We start from the raw sequence: 16083 nt of genomic DNA, 5'->3' as shown, positions 1-16083 counted from the left end.
GAGACAGGGTTTCTCTGTGGCTTTGGAGCCTGTCCTGGAACTAGCTCTTGTAGACCAGGCTGGTCTCGAACTCACAGAGATCTGCCTGCCTCTGCCTCCCTAGTGCTGGGATTAAAGGCGTGTGCCACCACCGCCCGGCTCGCTCTCTGAGTTTTGTCTGCTCTGTGTAGTGTTGGCTTTGGCTTACACTGAAAATCAGTCATCTGAAACAGATAACTCACTTCATGTGTTACACACTACTTTTCTTTATACTGCAGTACTTTTAGGAATTTTACTTGTTTGGTTAGTTTTCATTTTATAATTTATTGTCGTCTGTAGGACATACTGGGTTTGTTGAAATGGAAGTGATTTTTTTTTTCGTTAAGGAAAAAAAATGAACCCAGTGCATGGTCCTACCACAGTAACCAACTGTTACTTTGCATATATCAAGTGTGTCTCAAAAAATAGTTTTAAAATTTGTGACTCAGGGAGTATCTGATGAGTGGGTCAGTTACCTGTTATTTACATAGGTGTGCATGTGGGTGCTCATGTGGAACTTAGAAGACAACTTGCAAGAGTCAGTCCTCTCCTTCCACCAAAAGGCTGTAGGGAGTAGACTCATGTTGTCAGGCTTGGGGAAAAGTACCTTTCTTTCTTGACAGGACTCCCTTTTTTATTCATATATGTTAAAAATATTCAAATTAAACCACTGTTTTAGGGTTAATTAGTAGTAGTTAGGGTTTCTGTTGCTGCAGTGAAACACCATGATCAAAAGGCAAGATAGGAAGGAAAGAATTTATTTGGCTTATACTTTCCTATCACTGTTCATCACTGAAGGAGATCCGGGCAGTAACTCAAACAGGGAAGGAACCTGTAGGCAGGAGTGTTGGTGGAGGCCACTTGTTCGTTCCTGGCTGCCCAGACCACTTAATCACTCAGAAACTATATATTTGCAATACTGTTTGGACAGTATCTTAAGTGTATTGCTAGTTAGCTCTTATATCCTAATCTAACCCATTCTATTTATCTGTGTATCACCATGTGGCTGCTGCTTACCGGGTAAAGTTCCAGCTAGTCTGTCTCTGGCAAAGGCAGAGGCTACATGGCTTCTCTCTGACTCCGCCTACTCTCTCCTCCTCTATCTACTTGGAACTCCCTCCTTGCCCTATTCTGCTAAGCCACTGGCTGAAACATTTATTCATTAACCAATAAAAGCAACACATAGAAGGACTTCCCACACCACAGGAGCTGATACAAAGGCCATGGAGGAGAGCTATTTACTGGCTTGCTTCCCATGGTTTTCTCAGTCTGCTTTCTTATAGAACCCAAGACCACCAGCCCAGGGATGGCACCACCCACCATGAGGTAGACTCTCCCCCATCAACAGCTGATTAAGAAAATGCCTTACAGCTGGATCTTGTGGAGACATTTTCTCAATTGATATTCTCTCCTTTCATAGGACTCTAGTTGACATAAGACTAGCCAGCACAACCATATGTTTAGTCTTATGATCATATCTATATCTATATATCTATAGACATAGATATAGATAGATAGATGCACACACACACACCATGTTTTCATATTTATTGATTTTAATGGCTCTATAGTATCTCATCATATGGATATACCATACATTATTTAAAATATATTTTAGACAGATAAGACATTAGTTACTTTTCTGTTGCTATGATAAGTACCATGACAAAAAGGAAGAAGAGTTTATTTTGGTTTTAGAGTAAGAGCAAGAATGAATCATAATGGTGGAGAAACATTGCAGCAAGTGGACAGAGCAGGAGCTGACTGATCACATTTTAATCACATACAAGAAGCAGAGAGAATGAACATGAAGTGGGGCAAGACTTGAAACTCTCAAATGTCTCTCCAGTTCATAATGGTAGCATACTCTCCAGCAAAGCTGTAGCTCTTAGAGGTTCTATAACCTCTCAACCAGTGCACCAGCTGAAGACCAGTAGTTCAAATACATGAGCCAATGGGTACATTTTTCGTTCAAACCACAACAGAATGCTTTTATATTGTTTTCATAGTTAAAAAAGTAAGAAATAAATAGCAATAGATGATAGGTTTTCTTTTGTTCTTCTCATGTACTTACTAGAAAACAAATTGAATTTTGAATTACATAGGTAAAAAAATTGCTTAACTCTTAAATTATAGGCACATTGAAGACCACACTACATATATATATGTATATATACATATATATGTATATATATATGAATATGAAAATTACCTAATTTGAGAAAGTCCTGTTGGAGCCCAATTGTAGAAGTCAAATATATGTGTATTTGTGTGTATGTATGGTTGATGGAATGAGATGGGGAGGCAATCCTGAGACAACAGACTACTATCAATAATAACTAAAACTTTTTTAAGTGTTAGAAATTTGTTTTGTCCCATAATTTCCTAACTGATGGGTCTGAATACGACTGTCCCTTACTAGGTCCTTACTACACTGACAACAGATTTTATCATTAAACTTTAAAAAAATCATTGCTTACCTGCCTATCTGCTAAAGATAATAGACATTTGGGCTTAAAAACTTTTAATTGTGGTTTTTAAGAGGAGTAGGCTATCATGTAGTGTTACATTTCATTTTATAGTCCTGTGGTTTAGTAAACTGAAAGAAATTCTAGTTGAACCTTAGATATCATTGTGTACTGTCTGAAAGAAAGATATACATTCTTTAGTGCTTTACTTATAAGAAAGAAAGCTGAAATGAGAATATTGTTGTTTTTTTGTTTTTTGTTTTTTTTGGATTTTCGAGACAGGGTTTCTCTGTAGCTTTTTGGTTCCTGTCCTGGAGCTAGCTCTTTTAGACCAGGCTGGCCTCGAACTCACAGAGATCCACCTGCCTCTGCTTCCCGAGTGCTGGGATTAAAGGCGTGCACAACCACCGCCTGGCTAAATGAGAATATTCTTACATTCTAGGAATACCTTATAAAAGTAATGAATTATCTTTGATGGTACTCAGGATCTTTAGAAATAATAATAACAATAAATTTATATATTGTATTATATACAAATATATTTTATTTATATGTCATATAAATGACATTTGTATGGCATATAAAATATAAACATATCTTAGAAGTATATAAATTTTAATTTTATTATATGCAAATATATATTATATTGCAATATTAAAACAGTGTTCTTAGGTTTGTTGCTACTCTTGTTGCCATAAAGTAAATCTTCTAGTAACATTTTGTTTATGTGCTAAATGACTTAAGTGTTAGTTTATAAGGTATGTAAATATGGCTCTCAGATATCTCAACTCTTCAGAATCTTCCTGCCTCTGTATTTTACTTGGATTATGCAATTATGCCTGAACCAGAATGATGATAAAATTTCATATTATATCTCATATTTTATTTTTTTTCTTTTCTGAACTCATTGTAAATACTTTTTTAAAAAATTGTTTAGCTTAATTCAGAAAATACCAGTTTATTTTATTGGTTCAATTTTAGGTAGGACAGAGAATCAAAGATGGCAGTAATTTAAACTTTAAAAAATTTTATGTGTTTTGTGTGTACAAACTATGAGTGAGTGCATATTTGTGTTTGTGTGTGTGTATACATGCACACATGCTTGTGGAGGTGAGAGGTTGACACTGCTTGTCTTCTATTGCTTCCCATCCTGTTTTTGAGACAATGTCTCTCCCTGATCTCAGAGCTCACCAAATCTGCTGCTGTCTCTGTACTTTTAGAGCTAGCGTGACAGATAAGTGCCAACACACTTGGCTTTTATGTGCTGGAGATCTAGAGTCAGGCAGACACTTATTGACTAAGCCATCTTCTCAGCCCTTAACTTAAAAAAAATATGTGTGTGGGTGCATGCATGTAAGGAGATGAGAACACATCCTCTGGTGACATTTTTAGTAACACATCTGCCTCCACTGAGAGAGAATCCCTCCCTAATGCTCATCAATTAGGCTGGATAGACTGGCCAGCTTGCCTTCCTAGCACTGGAATTACAGTACACACATCTGTGCTCAGCAGCTTTGATGGGTTCTGGGAAGTAAATCCAGATCCTGGTGATTGTAAAGTAATGACTTTACTGACATAGCCATCAGAATTTAGACCTTTGGAAAACCTTAGTTTATGCAATGTGTTTATTAAACCTGAAAGAATTTTTTAAAAATATTTATTTATTTATTATTTATACAGAAGAGGGTACCAGACCTCATTGCAGATGGTTGTGAGCCACCATGTGGTTGCTGGGAATTGAACTCAGGACCTTTGAAAGAGTGGGTAGTGCTCTTAACTGTTGAGCCATCCCTTCAGCCCCCCTGAAAGAAATTTTTAAGTTGTTTTAGCCTTTTAAAATTGTAAGCTATCTTACATATGGAAGAAAAGACACAAAACAGAAATGTAAAGCTCAGTGATGTATTAAAAAGTAAAATACATATAGAGGCACCACCCAAGTAAGGAAAATAGAGAATTACCAGCAAGACTGCCTCTTATTCATTGTGGGTAATCAGTATCACAGTTGTTCTTATCATTTAGCTTTTCCTGTTAATGCATATGCACATGTTATGTGCTTATCCTGTTTTCTGGTCTTTATTTATTTATTTGCTTAATTTTTCTTTTATTGAAAATAGATTTTTTTCATAGAATATATTCTGATTACATTCCCCCAACTCCTTTCAGTTCCTCCCTGCTTCTCCTCCCATTCTGATTCATATCCTTTCTGTCTCATCTTAGAAAGCAAACAGGCATCTAAGAAATAATAATAAAGTAAGATAAAAATAAACAAGTCAGAATAAGGTAAAACAAACATAGAAAAAGATCCAAGCAAAAAGTACAAGAAACATATATAGTCACAGAGACACACATGTTCGCACACACAGTAATCCCCTAAAAACAAAACTGGAATGAAATGACCTAGTCAGCATATATTATTTTGTTCATGTATTTTTTTTATTCTTCCTCATGATTGTGAGATTTCATTCAAGTAGCTAGTAATTTTAGTGTTTTCATATCCAAACATAAGTATGCCTTATAATCATCCATTATTTGTTCTAAACATAAGGTATAGTATGCATATATATAATATGTATATTATATACAAATTATACACACACATATGTGTGTGTGTGTATATATATATATTACAAAACCACTGTAAAGTATTTTTTGTGACTCTCACATAGTGGGCCAGTTATATTTGGTTGCATGTGTTCTTCTCCCATTCTGGGTTTCCTGTGTACTTTCTTAAGTAGCCTTTGATGAAAGTCTTTTAAGTTTTAATATAGTTAACACACTTTTATGATTGAATGTTCTGTGTTCAAAACCTTTCTTACAAATAACTATAGAAGGTTTATTCATCTTTGATGTTTAATTTAGATCTGCTATCCACATATAATTTTCAAAATAAATATGATTAAATTGTCTTCCTCCATATTAGTATTCAATTATCTTAACCTTTTAGTGAAAAGACCATCTTTTCTCCACTGCTATATGAAGTCACATTGCTTATATATCAAATATTTGTAAAATAATTGCCATTTTAGGGTCTTGTATTCTGTTTCATTAATCCGTTTTTCTGTCATACGAAAATTTAATTCTTTATATCCAGTACAAAAAAATTAATTTTTTTCTTCTTGTTCCTTTGTTTTCTAAAGATTTATTTTTATTTATATGTATGTGTATATGTGTCTCTGTGTTTGCCATGGTATGTGTGTGCCTGAGGAATCCAGAAGAATGTGTCAGATACCCAGGAGCTAGAGTTACAGGTAGTTGTGAGCTGCCTGACATGGGTGCTGGTTTCTGCACTCCAGTTCTTTGGAAGAGCAGCAAGTGCTTTTAACAACTGAGCTATCTCCCAAGTACCTTGATTTTCTTCTTAAAGCTTATGTTAAAATATTCTTGGTTCTTAGTATTTCTATAAATATTTTCTATTAATTTTATTGTTGCTTCTTGATTTTCAGCTTACTTGCACTGTGGTTAAAAGATGCTTTATTTGACTTGAGTCCTTTCAGAGAACGGATCTGCTTAGTGTATCTTATTGCATGTGGTCAATTTTTAAATGTTTTCTTCAAAAGAATGTTTGTAAAAATCATTTAAAATCTGTTATATATGTTAGTAGAAACATAAGATGAAATCCAGGCAGTGAACTACAGAATTAGCTATAGGGCAAAGAAAAATGCCAAAAATTTGCCTGTCTGTCTTAAGAGCAATTCTTGGCTCATTCCTTACATACATCATGTACTTACAGTTCTATAAGTGTATGCTGGTTGAGGCATATATTTTAGTTTCTTTGTGACAAAGTATTTCTAACCTATTCCTTCAGTGTATCAGCTACTGGCTTATAGAAACACTTGCTTTCAGGATCTGTCAGAGCATCTTTTGGAGATCAAAAGGCAGAACTCTGCAGTTCATTGTACCATGGACCCAGCTATGATGTGTATAATCCGTGCTATATGTATCAGCAGTGTTCACCTGATTTAAATAGGCGCTTTCCTTCTCATTTTGAAACCAAAAAAATGTATGGCTCTGGTAAGAAAACATTTTTGTGCTTTTCCTCTGGGCTTATCTTTAACAAATTAAGAGATTTAAATCTAAGACTCTAGCAGAAATAGCTATTAAGAGCAATACAGACTTCACGAGTGTGTGATAAGTGTTATGACTTCTCTCTGTTTTTACAATTAGTATAAAAATTTACAGATAATGGTGGCTGCCAATTCCACTTCATTTTTTTCTTTTAGAAAAAATTTTATTAATAGATTATTTTACATACATTTTGTTATATACTTAATAAATTTTACTATAGATATTTATAGTATTTTCTTTTTCTGTTTCAGTCAGCTAAATGAATTTAAGAGCTCATGATTGGAGGTAGACACAAATAATAGAAAATAACTAGATTTTTTTAGTTTGATATTTAGGACTATCAATTATATGAACTACCATGTTCAAAATATTCTCAGATTTTACAGGTCTATCTGTACACATATATCAGCATCACTGAAAACAAAAAAAATATTTTCTTGAGGGCTGCTCTGTACTTAGCATTGTGCTAGAACACACACTTGTGTGTGTGCAGAGCTCCTTTTTAGAAAGATCTTACAGTTTGGGAGGAGAAGTGGAAATAGAAATATAAGAGCACATGGGATTCAGGATTGAAATGTTATAATTTTATATGTGTCTATTAAGTAGTAGTTGAATTACACTTATCAAAGAGTACTTATATTGTATTAAATTATTTTTTCTGGATGAAGGACTGGGAATATCACAAAAACCTGCTTAAAATGTTATGTGGATATGAAAATGTATTATTTGATTGCTACAGTCTTCTGTTTTAAAGATTAAAATAATTTATAATTGAACTTTTAAAGATTTTATCAAAATTTCTGTTTATATAAATTTGTATATAATGTACATGATGAATTCCTATGGGGATTTGACTTATGATAATTAGGTAGAATGCTGCGGTTTCATTTTTATTAATAAAAAAATACTTTCCTCTTGTCCCTTTGTAGTTTGTGATTTAAGGACCAGTAAACGTCCTGTTTCCCCTGGGCTAAGCAAATCCATGTTTGATCTTACAACTCCACCTCAACGATTCATCCAGGTAGATAATATTATATAACCATATAAATTTCTTTATATGTGAACCTTTCACATAAATATATCAAAACTGTATGAATTACATTAGGAATCACATGTCTTATTTTTTTACTTTTTTCCATATTGTTATTGATATTTATTGAGCTCTACATTTTTCTCTGCTCCCCTCCCTGCCTCTCTCCTTCCCCCTTAAACCCTACCTACAAGGTTCCCATGCTCCCAATTTACTCAGGAGATCTTGTCTTTTTCTACTTTCTACTTCCCATGTAGATTAGATCTATGTAGGTCTCTCTTCGAGTCCACATTGTTGTCTAAGTTCTCTGGAATTGTGGTTTGTAGGCTGGCTTTCTTTGCTTTATGTTTAAAAATCACCTATGAGTGAGTACATGTGATAATTGTCTTTCTGTGTCTGGGTTACCTCACTCAAAATAATGTTTTCTAGCTCCATTTTCTTGCAAAATTCAAGCTGTCGTTATTTTTTTCTGCTGTGTAATACTCCATTGTGTAAATGTCATCAGTATTTTTTATTTTGGCCACTCTTTCAGGTGTAAGATGGATTGCCAGAGTTGTTTTGATTTGCATTTCTCTGATGACTAAGGATGTTGAACATTTCCTTAAGTGTCTTTCAGCCATTTTAGATTCCTCTGTTGAGAGTTCTCTGTTTAGGTCTGTACTCCACTTTTTTTTTTTATTGGACTATGTGATCTTTTGGTGTCCAATTTCTTGAGTTCTTTGTATATTTTGGAGATCAGACCTCTATTTGGTGGAATCACATGTTTTATTTCTGTGGCTTATGTGTATAGCAATATCTGAAGAATAAATATGTGACATTGCCTAAATATATTATTTTAGGAAAATATCAGTGATTAATGAAAAGCATTATATTTGCTTCATTTTACATAATTTTGTATCTCTCAATTGATATGAGTTTAAGGATCTTCAGAAATTGGCATTTGTAAATCATATAGTTAAAAGTACTTCTTTGCTTATTGAACATAACCAGGCAGTTACTAAGAATTAATATTTCTATTGAGGTGTAAGACTTTAATTTTTCAATAATATCAATATTGCATCCTTTGATAGTTTAAAATGTTTCATTCTTAGTTCAACTAAGTTCTATTTGAAATTAGAAAATATGCCAGAAATGGTGCCCCATGTTTGTAATCCCAGCACTAGAAGGCTGAGGCAGGAGGATCATTTAAGAATATGAGACCAGCCTAGACCACATAGTAAAACCATGTCTGAAAACATCAAAAAGTAAAAAAATAAATAAATAACGACATATTGTTTTTTGGGGGGCTACCACCCAGTTCCAAATAAATCACATATGGAGGCTTACTCTTAGTTGTGAATGCCTGGCCTCAACTTGACTTGTTTCTTTTGGCTTTTCTTAACTTAAATAATCCGAACTACCTTTTGCCTCTGGGCTTTTATCTTTCTCTATTTCTGTATACCTTTCTTTCCTTCTTATTCTGTGACTGGGTGGGTGGCTGGCCCCTGATGTCCTCCTCTTCCTGTTCTCTTGGTTCTTCTTCGATTTATCCTCTCTGCCTGCCAGCCCTGCCTACCTTTGCTCCTGCCTCACTATTGGCCGTTCAGCTCTTTATTAGAATCATCAGGCAAAAAAATCATAGCTTCACAGCTAATCAAATGCAGCATAAACAAAAGCAACACACCTTAAAATAATATTCCCCAACCGCTATAGAGATAAGCAAAGTTTAAAGACAAGTTATCTGTCTTCCTATAAGTGAGAGAAAAAGCACCCTGAACATCTTTGCAAATAAACTTATGGACTTCCCTTTATGTTGGTGGAGAAGGAATGCCTTGTGAAATGGGCATGTATTCTAAATTAGCCTTAATAATTATACAATTAATTTTTAAATGCTTAGTCATTTATAGCATTTAACATGCATCTGAGTTGTTTGACGATTTTGTTAGATACAAACTGTCAAAGCTTCACACCTAGAATTTTTGGTTCAGTAGTTCTGTGATGGGTTCTGGATTTTTGTTTCTATGAAGTTTACATAATACAAATGCTCCTGATCTAGAGGGACTATGTTTTGACAATCCTGTTTTACACTTTTATAGGTTATTGGACATTTCTATTAATGTATTCAATATGAAAACTAAGACCAAACCAAAAGTACTAAAGGTTTTCCAATGTTACCTATGAAGGTATTTTTTGATGTGTTAGTTTCCTCTCCTACAAAAGTGGGACATTCTGACTGATAACACTGACAAAGTGATTAACATGGAGTTTGATATCAGGGTGTTTATTGGGGCATAAATATGAAAGTTTTTAAAGTTTGATACTCAGTTTCTGACTGAAGCATTTTGTTGTTGTTGCAGAGACATGACTCATTGTCCAGTGTGCCTAGTAGTTCTTCTTCCAGGAAGAATTCTCAGGGCAGTAACAGAAGCCTGGGTAAGGAATGCAGTATCTTATGTATACTGTTCAGCAGGTTATCTCCACTCAGTCATAGGTTGACAGTGTTTAGTTGAATGAAGAAAAAAGTGTTCTATACATTTTACATGTTATTGAACCTATGGTGACAGTATTATCACAAACTCAGATCAGATGAACCATGGCTTAGTGTTCAGGCAAGAATGAATATTTTTTAAGTAAGCTCTTACATATCTTTTATTTGTTTGATATATATATATATATATATACACACACACACACACACACACACTGTGTGTGTGTGTGTGTGTGTGTGTGTGTTTGTTTGGACAGGGTTTCTCTGTATAGCCTTAGCTGTCCTGTAGACCAGGCTGGCCTCAAACTCATAGAGACCTGCTTGCCTCTGCCTCCCAAGTGCTGGGACTAAAGGCATGCACCACCACCACCCAGTTTGTATTTTAAAGTATATGGATTAAGGAGCTTTCAGAAGCACATAGACCTTATAAGTGCTATTTGCAAAAGTTTGCAGAGTTTTAACTGAATTCCTCACATAGTAATTTTGTTAAATTCCTAAACTATATGCATTCTTAGTGTATTTTATGTCTAGGACTTCACTAGAAGTGTGATTTCGTCTTACTACACTGGGAACTTAGAACAGTAAAATGTATCAGCTTTTGCCAGGCATGGTGGCACATGCCTTTAATCCCAATGCTTTAGAGGCAGAGGCAGGCAGCTCTCTGTGAGTTCAAGGCCAGCCTGGTCTACATAGTGAGTTCCAGAATAGGCAAAGCTACATAGATCTTGTCTCTAAAACTCAATATATATAGTATATTTGCATATGTATAATATATTGAATAATATATATATCTTTTAAAATTGGTTCATATTAAAGCTTAATTGGATTAAAAAGATTGCATGGAATTTTTACTTTTTGTCCTTTATAATTTAGATACAATCACCCTGTCAGGAGATGAAAGAGACTTGGGGAGACTGAATGTGAAATTGTTTTATAATTCTTCAGCAGAACAGATCTGGATCACAGTTTTGCAGGTAAATTAGTGTAGTTAATACTGATTTTTTATTATTAAATTGAATATTTATAACCTACAAGTATCTAGTGTTGCTTCTTACTGGAGAAGGGATCAGTAACTATCTTCATAATTTTGGATTCTGTTGTATTTTGCAGAGTAGAGTGTTTAATAAAACAGTTGACACTGAAACTGCTAGAAGATAACAAGGAAAGCTTTAAGATATAGGCATAGGTAAAAACTATTGGATTAGAATTCTGATAGCACAGGAAATAATTCCAATTATTAACTCCAAAGATTAACAAGTGGACTTTCATAAGATTTAAAAGTTTCTGAACAGCAAAGGAAACTATCAACAGAATAAATGGACAGCCTACAGATTGGGACAAAGTCTTTGCCAGCCATACTTTAGAGTAGGAGTTAATATCTTGAATATATAAACAACTAAAAACTTTACACACCAAAACCCCAAACTTCCAGTCAATAAGTGAACTAAAGAATGGAACAGATAGCCCTTGGAAGAAGGAATACAAAAGGATCATAAATTCTTAAGTAATGTTCAGTATCCTCAGCCATCAGGGAAATGGCTGTCATCAAAAGCAAATGACAATGAATACTGGTGAGGATGTTGGTGAAAAGGAGTGTAAACTGCTGTAACCACCATGGAGATCATTGAGGAGAGGTCTCAGAACAAACAAGCAAAAGTAGAACTGCCATAGGACTCAGCTCTAGGACATCCCCATAGGACTGCCATAGGACTCAGCTCCTAGGACATACCCAAAGGACTATAAGTCTTACTAAAGATATACTTGTACATCCATGTTTATTGCTTTTCTATTCACAGTAGCAAGGAAATTAACTCAACCTTGTTGTCTGTCAACATATGAATTGATTGTGAAAATATGGCACATGTGCACAATGGAATTTTATTTTGCCATATAAATGAAATTTTGAAAATTTTAATAAAATTAATAGATCTGGAAATTACCAAGTGAGATAAACAAAACCCGAAGACAAATACATGTTCTCTTTCGCATGTTGGCCCTGCTTTCAATTTTTATATTTGTACTTGTATGGACATAAGTTGGAAAATTAGAAAGAGGACCTTAAGGGGGGGGGTGTTTTTGGCTTCTTTTAAAATTATTTGTTATGGAAAAGAGTTTTTAAGGAAAGGGATTAGGGATGATAATGGAATACATGTTACTTGAAAGCCAGAAGAAGACAACTGGGTACAAATGAGAGGCATGGCAAGGAGAGGAACAGAGGAAGAATAATAGCTAAAACAAAATCTATATGAAAATGTCATGAAGGAAGCTAATAGGACTGTAGAATAATGTTAAAATAGTAATATGGATGAAACATGAAAAAACAGTATTCTAAAGTTTATTTAAAAATTTAATCAAAAATCATTAATTCAGTAGGGAATTGTGGCACACATCTTTAATCCCAGCACTCTGTAGACAGAGGTAGATGGATCCTGGTCTACATAGTGAGTTCCAAAAACCAGGGCTTTGCAGATAGTCTCAAAAAATTTATTAACTCAATAAATATGGAAATTTGTGTTGTCAAAGTTCTTTGTAAAAACATAAATTATGTTTTAATATATTTTTGTTTTTAGTGCAGAGATGTAATTTGGCCCTCTAGTTATGGAGATACTCCCACAATTTCTATAAAAGGAACTTTAACTTTCTCTAAACCAGTGCATTTTAGATCTTCAGCCAAAGAAGCTTCCAATGTAAGTAGGTGTTTGAAGTTTTTTTCATTTTTCTCATATTTATTTTTTTAATTATGTAAAATGTGAGAATAAGAAAGCGTTTTGTTTTGGAGAAGCTAAATAAAATCACTTGTAAATAAAATTTAGCTTCTCCAAAACACCCTTTATTTTAAAAGATAATTTTAAATACTAAGAGTTTTTGCTATTACATTGTCTGGTATTAAGCTGAATTTAAAAAGGAAGCTGTAATTGCTAGAGTATGTAGAATAGGTAAGAAACTACTTTTCTTTTGGAAAGTAATTGCAGAATTGCAGTTAATCTTATTCCCCAAATCTTCCAATTATTATAAGTAGGAAGTTTATTATCTTGAGTCTTGTTTTACAGATTGTTTTCACATTAATTTATATACATGTCCATTATTGTCTTTTGATATGATTACAAAGTTAAGTTTTTACATGGAAGCAAAAAGATATTTTAAGATTCTTCATATTTAATTGTGTGTGTTGGTTTGTGTACTTAAGTGCAGTGAATCTTCTGGAGCTGGAATTAACGGGTGGCCGTAAGCCACCTGATGTGGGTGCTGAGACTTGAGCTCAGATCCACTCTAAAAACAATATGCATTCTTAACAACTAAGCCATCTCTCTAGCCTTGAAAAGATAACTTTTAAGAGAGTTTATCACCTTAAAATAATAGAATTAAAAGTGTCTAAGGATTCAAGAAAATTCATTTTAGTTATTAATAATAAAATACATATTGATATTTTTAATTAATATGATTAGGAAATATTTTATTGAATTTTTAAATTCAATATATTCTAATCATGCTTTCCCCCTTTCCAATTCCTCCCAGATCCTCTGAACCTACCCAATTCTGCACAGGATTTTTTTTTTAATTACTCTAAAACAGTGGTTTTTAATATGTGGGTTGTGATTCCTTAGGGTTGCACATCAGATATTTACATTGCAAATCATGACAGTAGCAAAATTACAGTTATAAACTACCAACAAAATTTTATGGTTGGGATCACCACAATATGAGGAACTATATTGAAGGATTGCAGCATTAGGAAGGTTGAGAACTATTACTCTAAAACACACACACTTAGCAAAGGTTAGAAAAAATTCTGTCATCAATCTTCATTTTCAAAATTTGTTTTTATACATCAAGTCGTTTGGGAGATCCCTGTTATGGAAAATATAAAGTATACCAGCACACTTGCACTGTGTAAGACTATTAAATAGTTTATGTGCAATATTTTACTGGTATAGTTTTATAGCTTGGTAATTTAAAAGAGAAAGTGCTTGAGAGACTAGCAGGAACATAATTCTGTCTGATGTGGTATTAATTATTATAATGACAAAGTTTGGAGATAATATCCCTCATATTTGTTAGTTGACTAGATATCTGACTTTTCAAAAAGCTATACTAAAGATGTAAGGAAGGAAGTATATATCACAGAACAATGTAGTGTTCAGTCTCTTTTAAGGAGAGAATTGATATGAACAGCATAGATTCTGGATGCTTAGTAAACTTGTATGTGAAATCTTGAACTATTCTCAGTACCTTTTGAAAAATTGCAATGAATAGGAAGAAAGGTGTATTAGAAAACCAAGGTTGGGAAAATGGTCTAATTTGGAAAAAGGGAAAGTGATGTGGGATTCCCCTCTGTATGCTGTGAATGTGTTTTATTACCATTGGTTAATACAGAAGCTGCTTTGGGCCTATGGCAGCACAGAATAGGGCAAGGCAGAAATTCTAAGCAGAGATAGAGGAGAAAAGAAGGCGGAACCGGGGAGACGCCATGTAACTGCCCTAAGGAGACAGATGCCTCGGAACCTTACTGGTAACGTGGTAAAATATGAAATAAGAAAAATGGTTTAATTTAAGATATAGGAGATAGCTAAAAATATGCCTATTTTTATATGCTATTGGCCAAGCATTGTTGCAATTAATATAGTTTCTGTGTGATTATTTCAGGTTTGGGCAGCTGAGAAACAAAAGAGCAGCCTCTGCCTACAGGAAAGATGTATTCCGATGAGGTTGTTGTTAGCATTGATCTTAATTCCTAAGTAATTATAATTTGTGAAGCTAAGGAAAATAGTAAAACAAGACCACATTCATTTTCATGTTTTAATGAAAAATATACTGTAAAAACAAATTCTAAATATCTTTCTTAGGTATAAAAACTTATTTTATCATGTCATATCAGCCTTTTTAGTATTTATATTTGTTTTCTTATTTTTTTAAGGCTATTGAATTTATGGAAACCTTTGTATTTGCTATTAAACTACAAAGTCTACAAACTGTGAGGCTTGTATTTAAGATTCAAACCCAGACTCCCAGGAAGAAAACCATTGGAAAATGTTCTCTATCACTCAGAACTCTCAGTACACAGGAAATGGATTACTCGTTGGAAATAATACCACCTTCAAAAATTTCTGTAAGTGATAATAGTATCCAATACTAAACATAGTACACACCTTGAGAATGGTTTAATGAATGACTTATTTGTTGGAGGTACTTTGAACAGTATAATATGTTGGAAGACCATGGGAACTCTGAAGAAGCAATATTATTTTAAACTGTTTTATAAATAATTTATAAAACATTAACCATTTTCTTTATTTTCTTCAGAGTAACATTATGCTATCCTGTTTTAGTACATTTTTCATTAATGTTTTATACTGTAGGAATAACATAGTAGCTGAGGACTCAGCAAAAATAAGTATAAATCATAAAATTCAAGTGCAATCTGAGATTGCAATAAAGTAGAATTAAGAAAATGGTTTTAACCATAGGTAAGCAGTATATCTGTTCACAAGTTGGTTAGAATGGAATTTGGTTGCCCCCGCCTCTGTTACTAGTGATGAAGTTCAGGACCTTTCATGTTCTGCATGAGTTGCAACCCACCCCCATCACAGAATGCAAATTTGTTTTCATTTTAATGTGTTTTTGCTTTTACTCAAAAACTTTTTAATATTTATTTATTTTGGGAACAGGATATATGCTATGGCATGTGTATGAAGGTCAGAGGACAAGTTGTGGGAAATTGTTGTCTTCACTGTGTAGTTCCTGGGGATCAAACTCTGATTGTCAAGCTAGGTAACAACCACCTTCAAATTTAGCCATCTCTTTGGACCAAGAATGGAAGTTTTTAAAATTATTAATAATTTTTGGTTGATATTGCATTATAGAAAAAGTGCTTGGTTGATTTTGAGACCTGATTATTTGCCTCTCTCAATCAGTCAGTCAAACATTGTCATTAAAGTATTTAGAGCCGGGCGGTGGTGGCGCACGCCTTTAATCCCAGCACTTGGGAGGCAGAGGCAGGTGGATCTCTGTGAGTTCGAGACCAGCCTGGTCTACAA

The 16083-nt window shown here is 33.9% G+C and overlaps 1 protein-coding gene across 1 annotated transcript in view; it reads left to right on the top strand.

Annotated features, from left to right (window-relative positions):
* Positions 1-16083, top strand: part of Tc2n (tandem C2 domains, nuclear) — a 52204-nt gene that overhangs the window by 19728 nt on the left and 16393 nt on the right. The window contains exons 4-9 of the mRNA XM_005343460.3: positions 6330-6497; positions 7481-7572; positions 9918-9993; positions 10922-11022; positions 12619-12735; positions 14964-15155. Of these exons, the coding sequence (XP_005343517.1) occupies positions 6330-6497; positions 7481-7572; positions 9918-9993; positions 10922-11022; positions 12619-12735; positions 14964-15155 (746 nt within the window). The remainder of the gene's footprint in view (positions 1-6329; positions 6498-7480; positions 7573-9917; positions 9994-10921; positions 11023-12618; positions 12736-14963; positions 15156-16083) is intronic.

This window comes from Microtus ochrogaster, chromosome 1, assembly GCF_000317375.1.
Source record: "Microtus ochrogaster isolate Prairie Vole_2 chromosome 1, MicOch1.0, whole genome shotgun sequence".
NCBI classification, from domain to species: domain Eukaryota; kingdom Metazoa; phylum Chordata; class Mammalia; order Rodentia; family Cricetidae; genus Microtus; species Microtus ochrogaster.
This window is presented reverse-complemented; position numbering and strand designations above follow the sequence as displayed.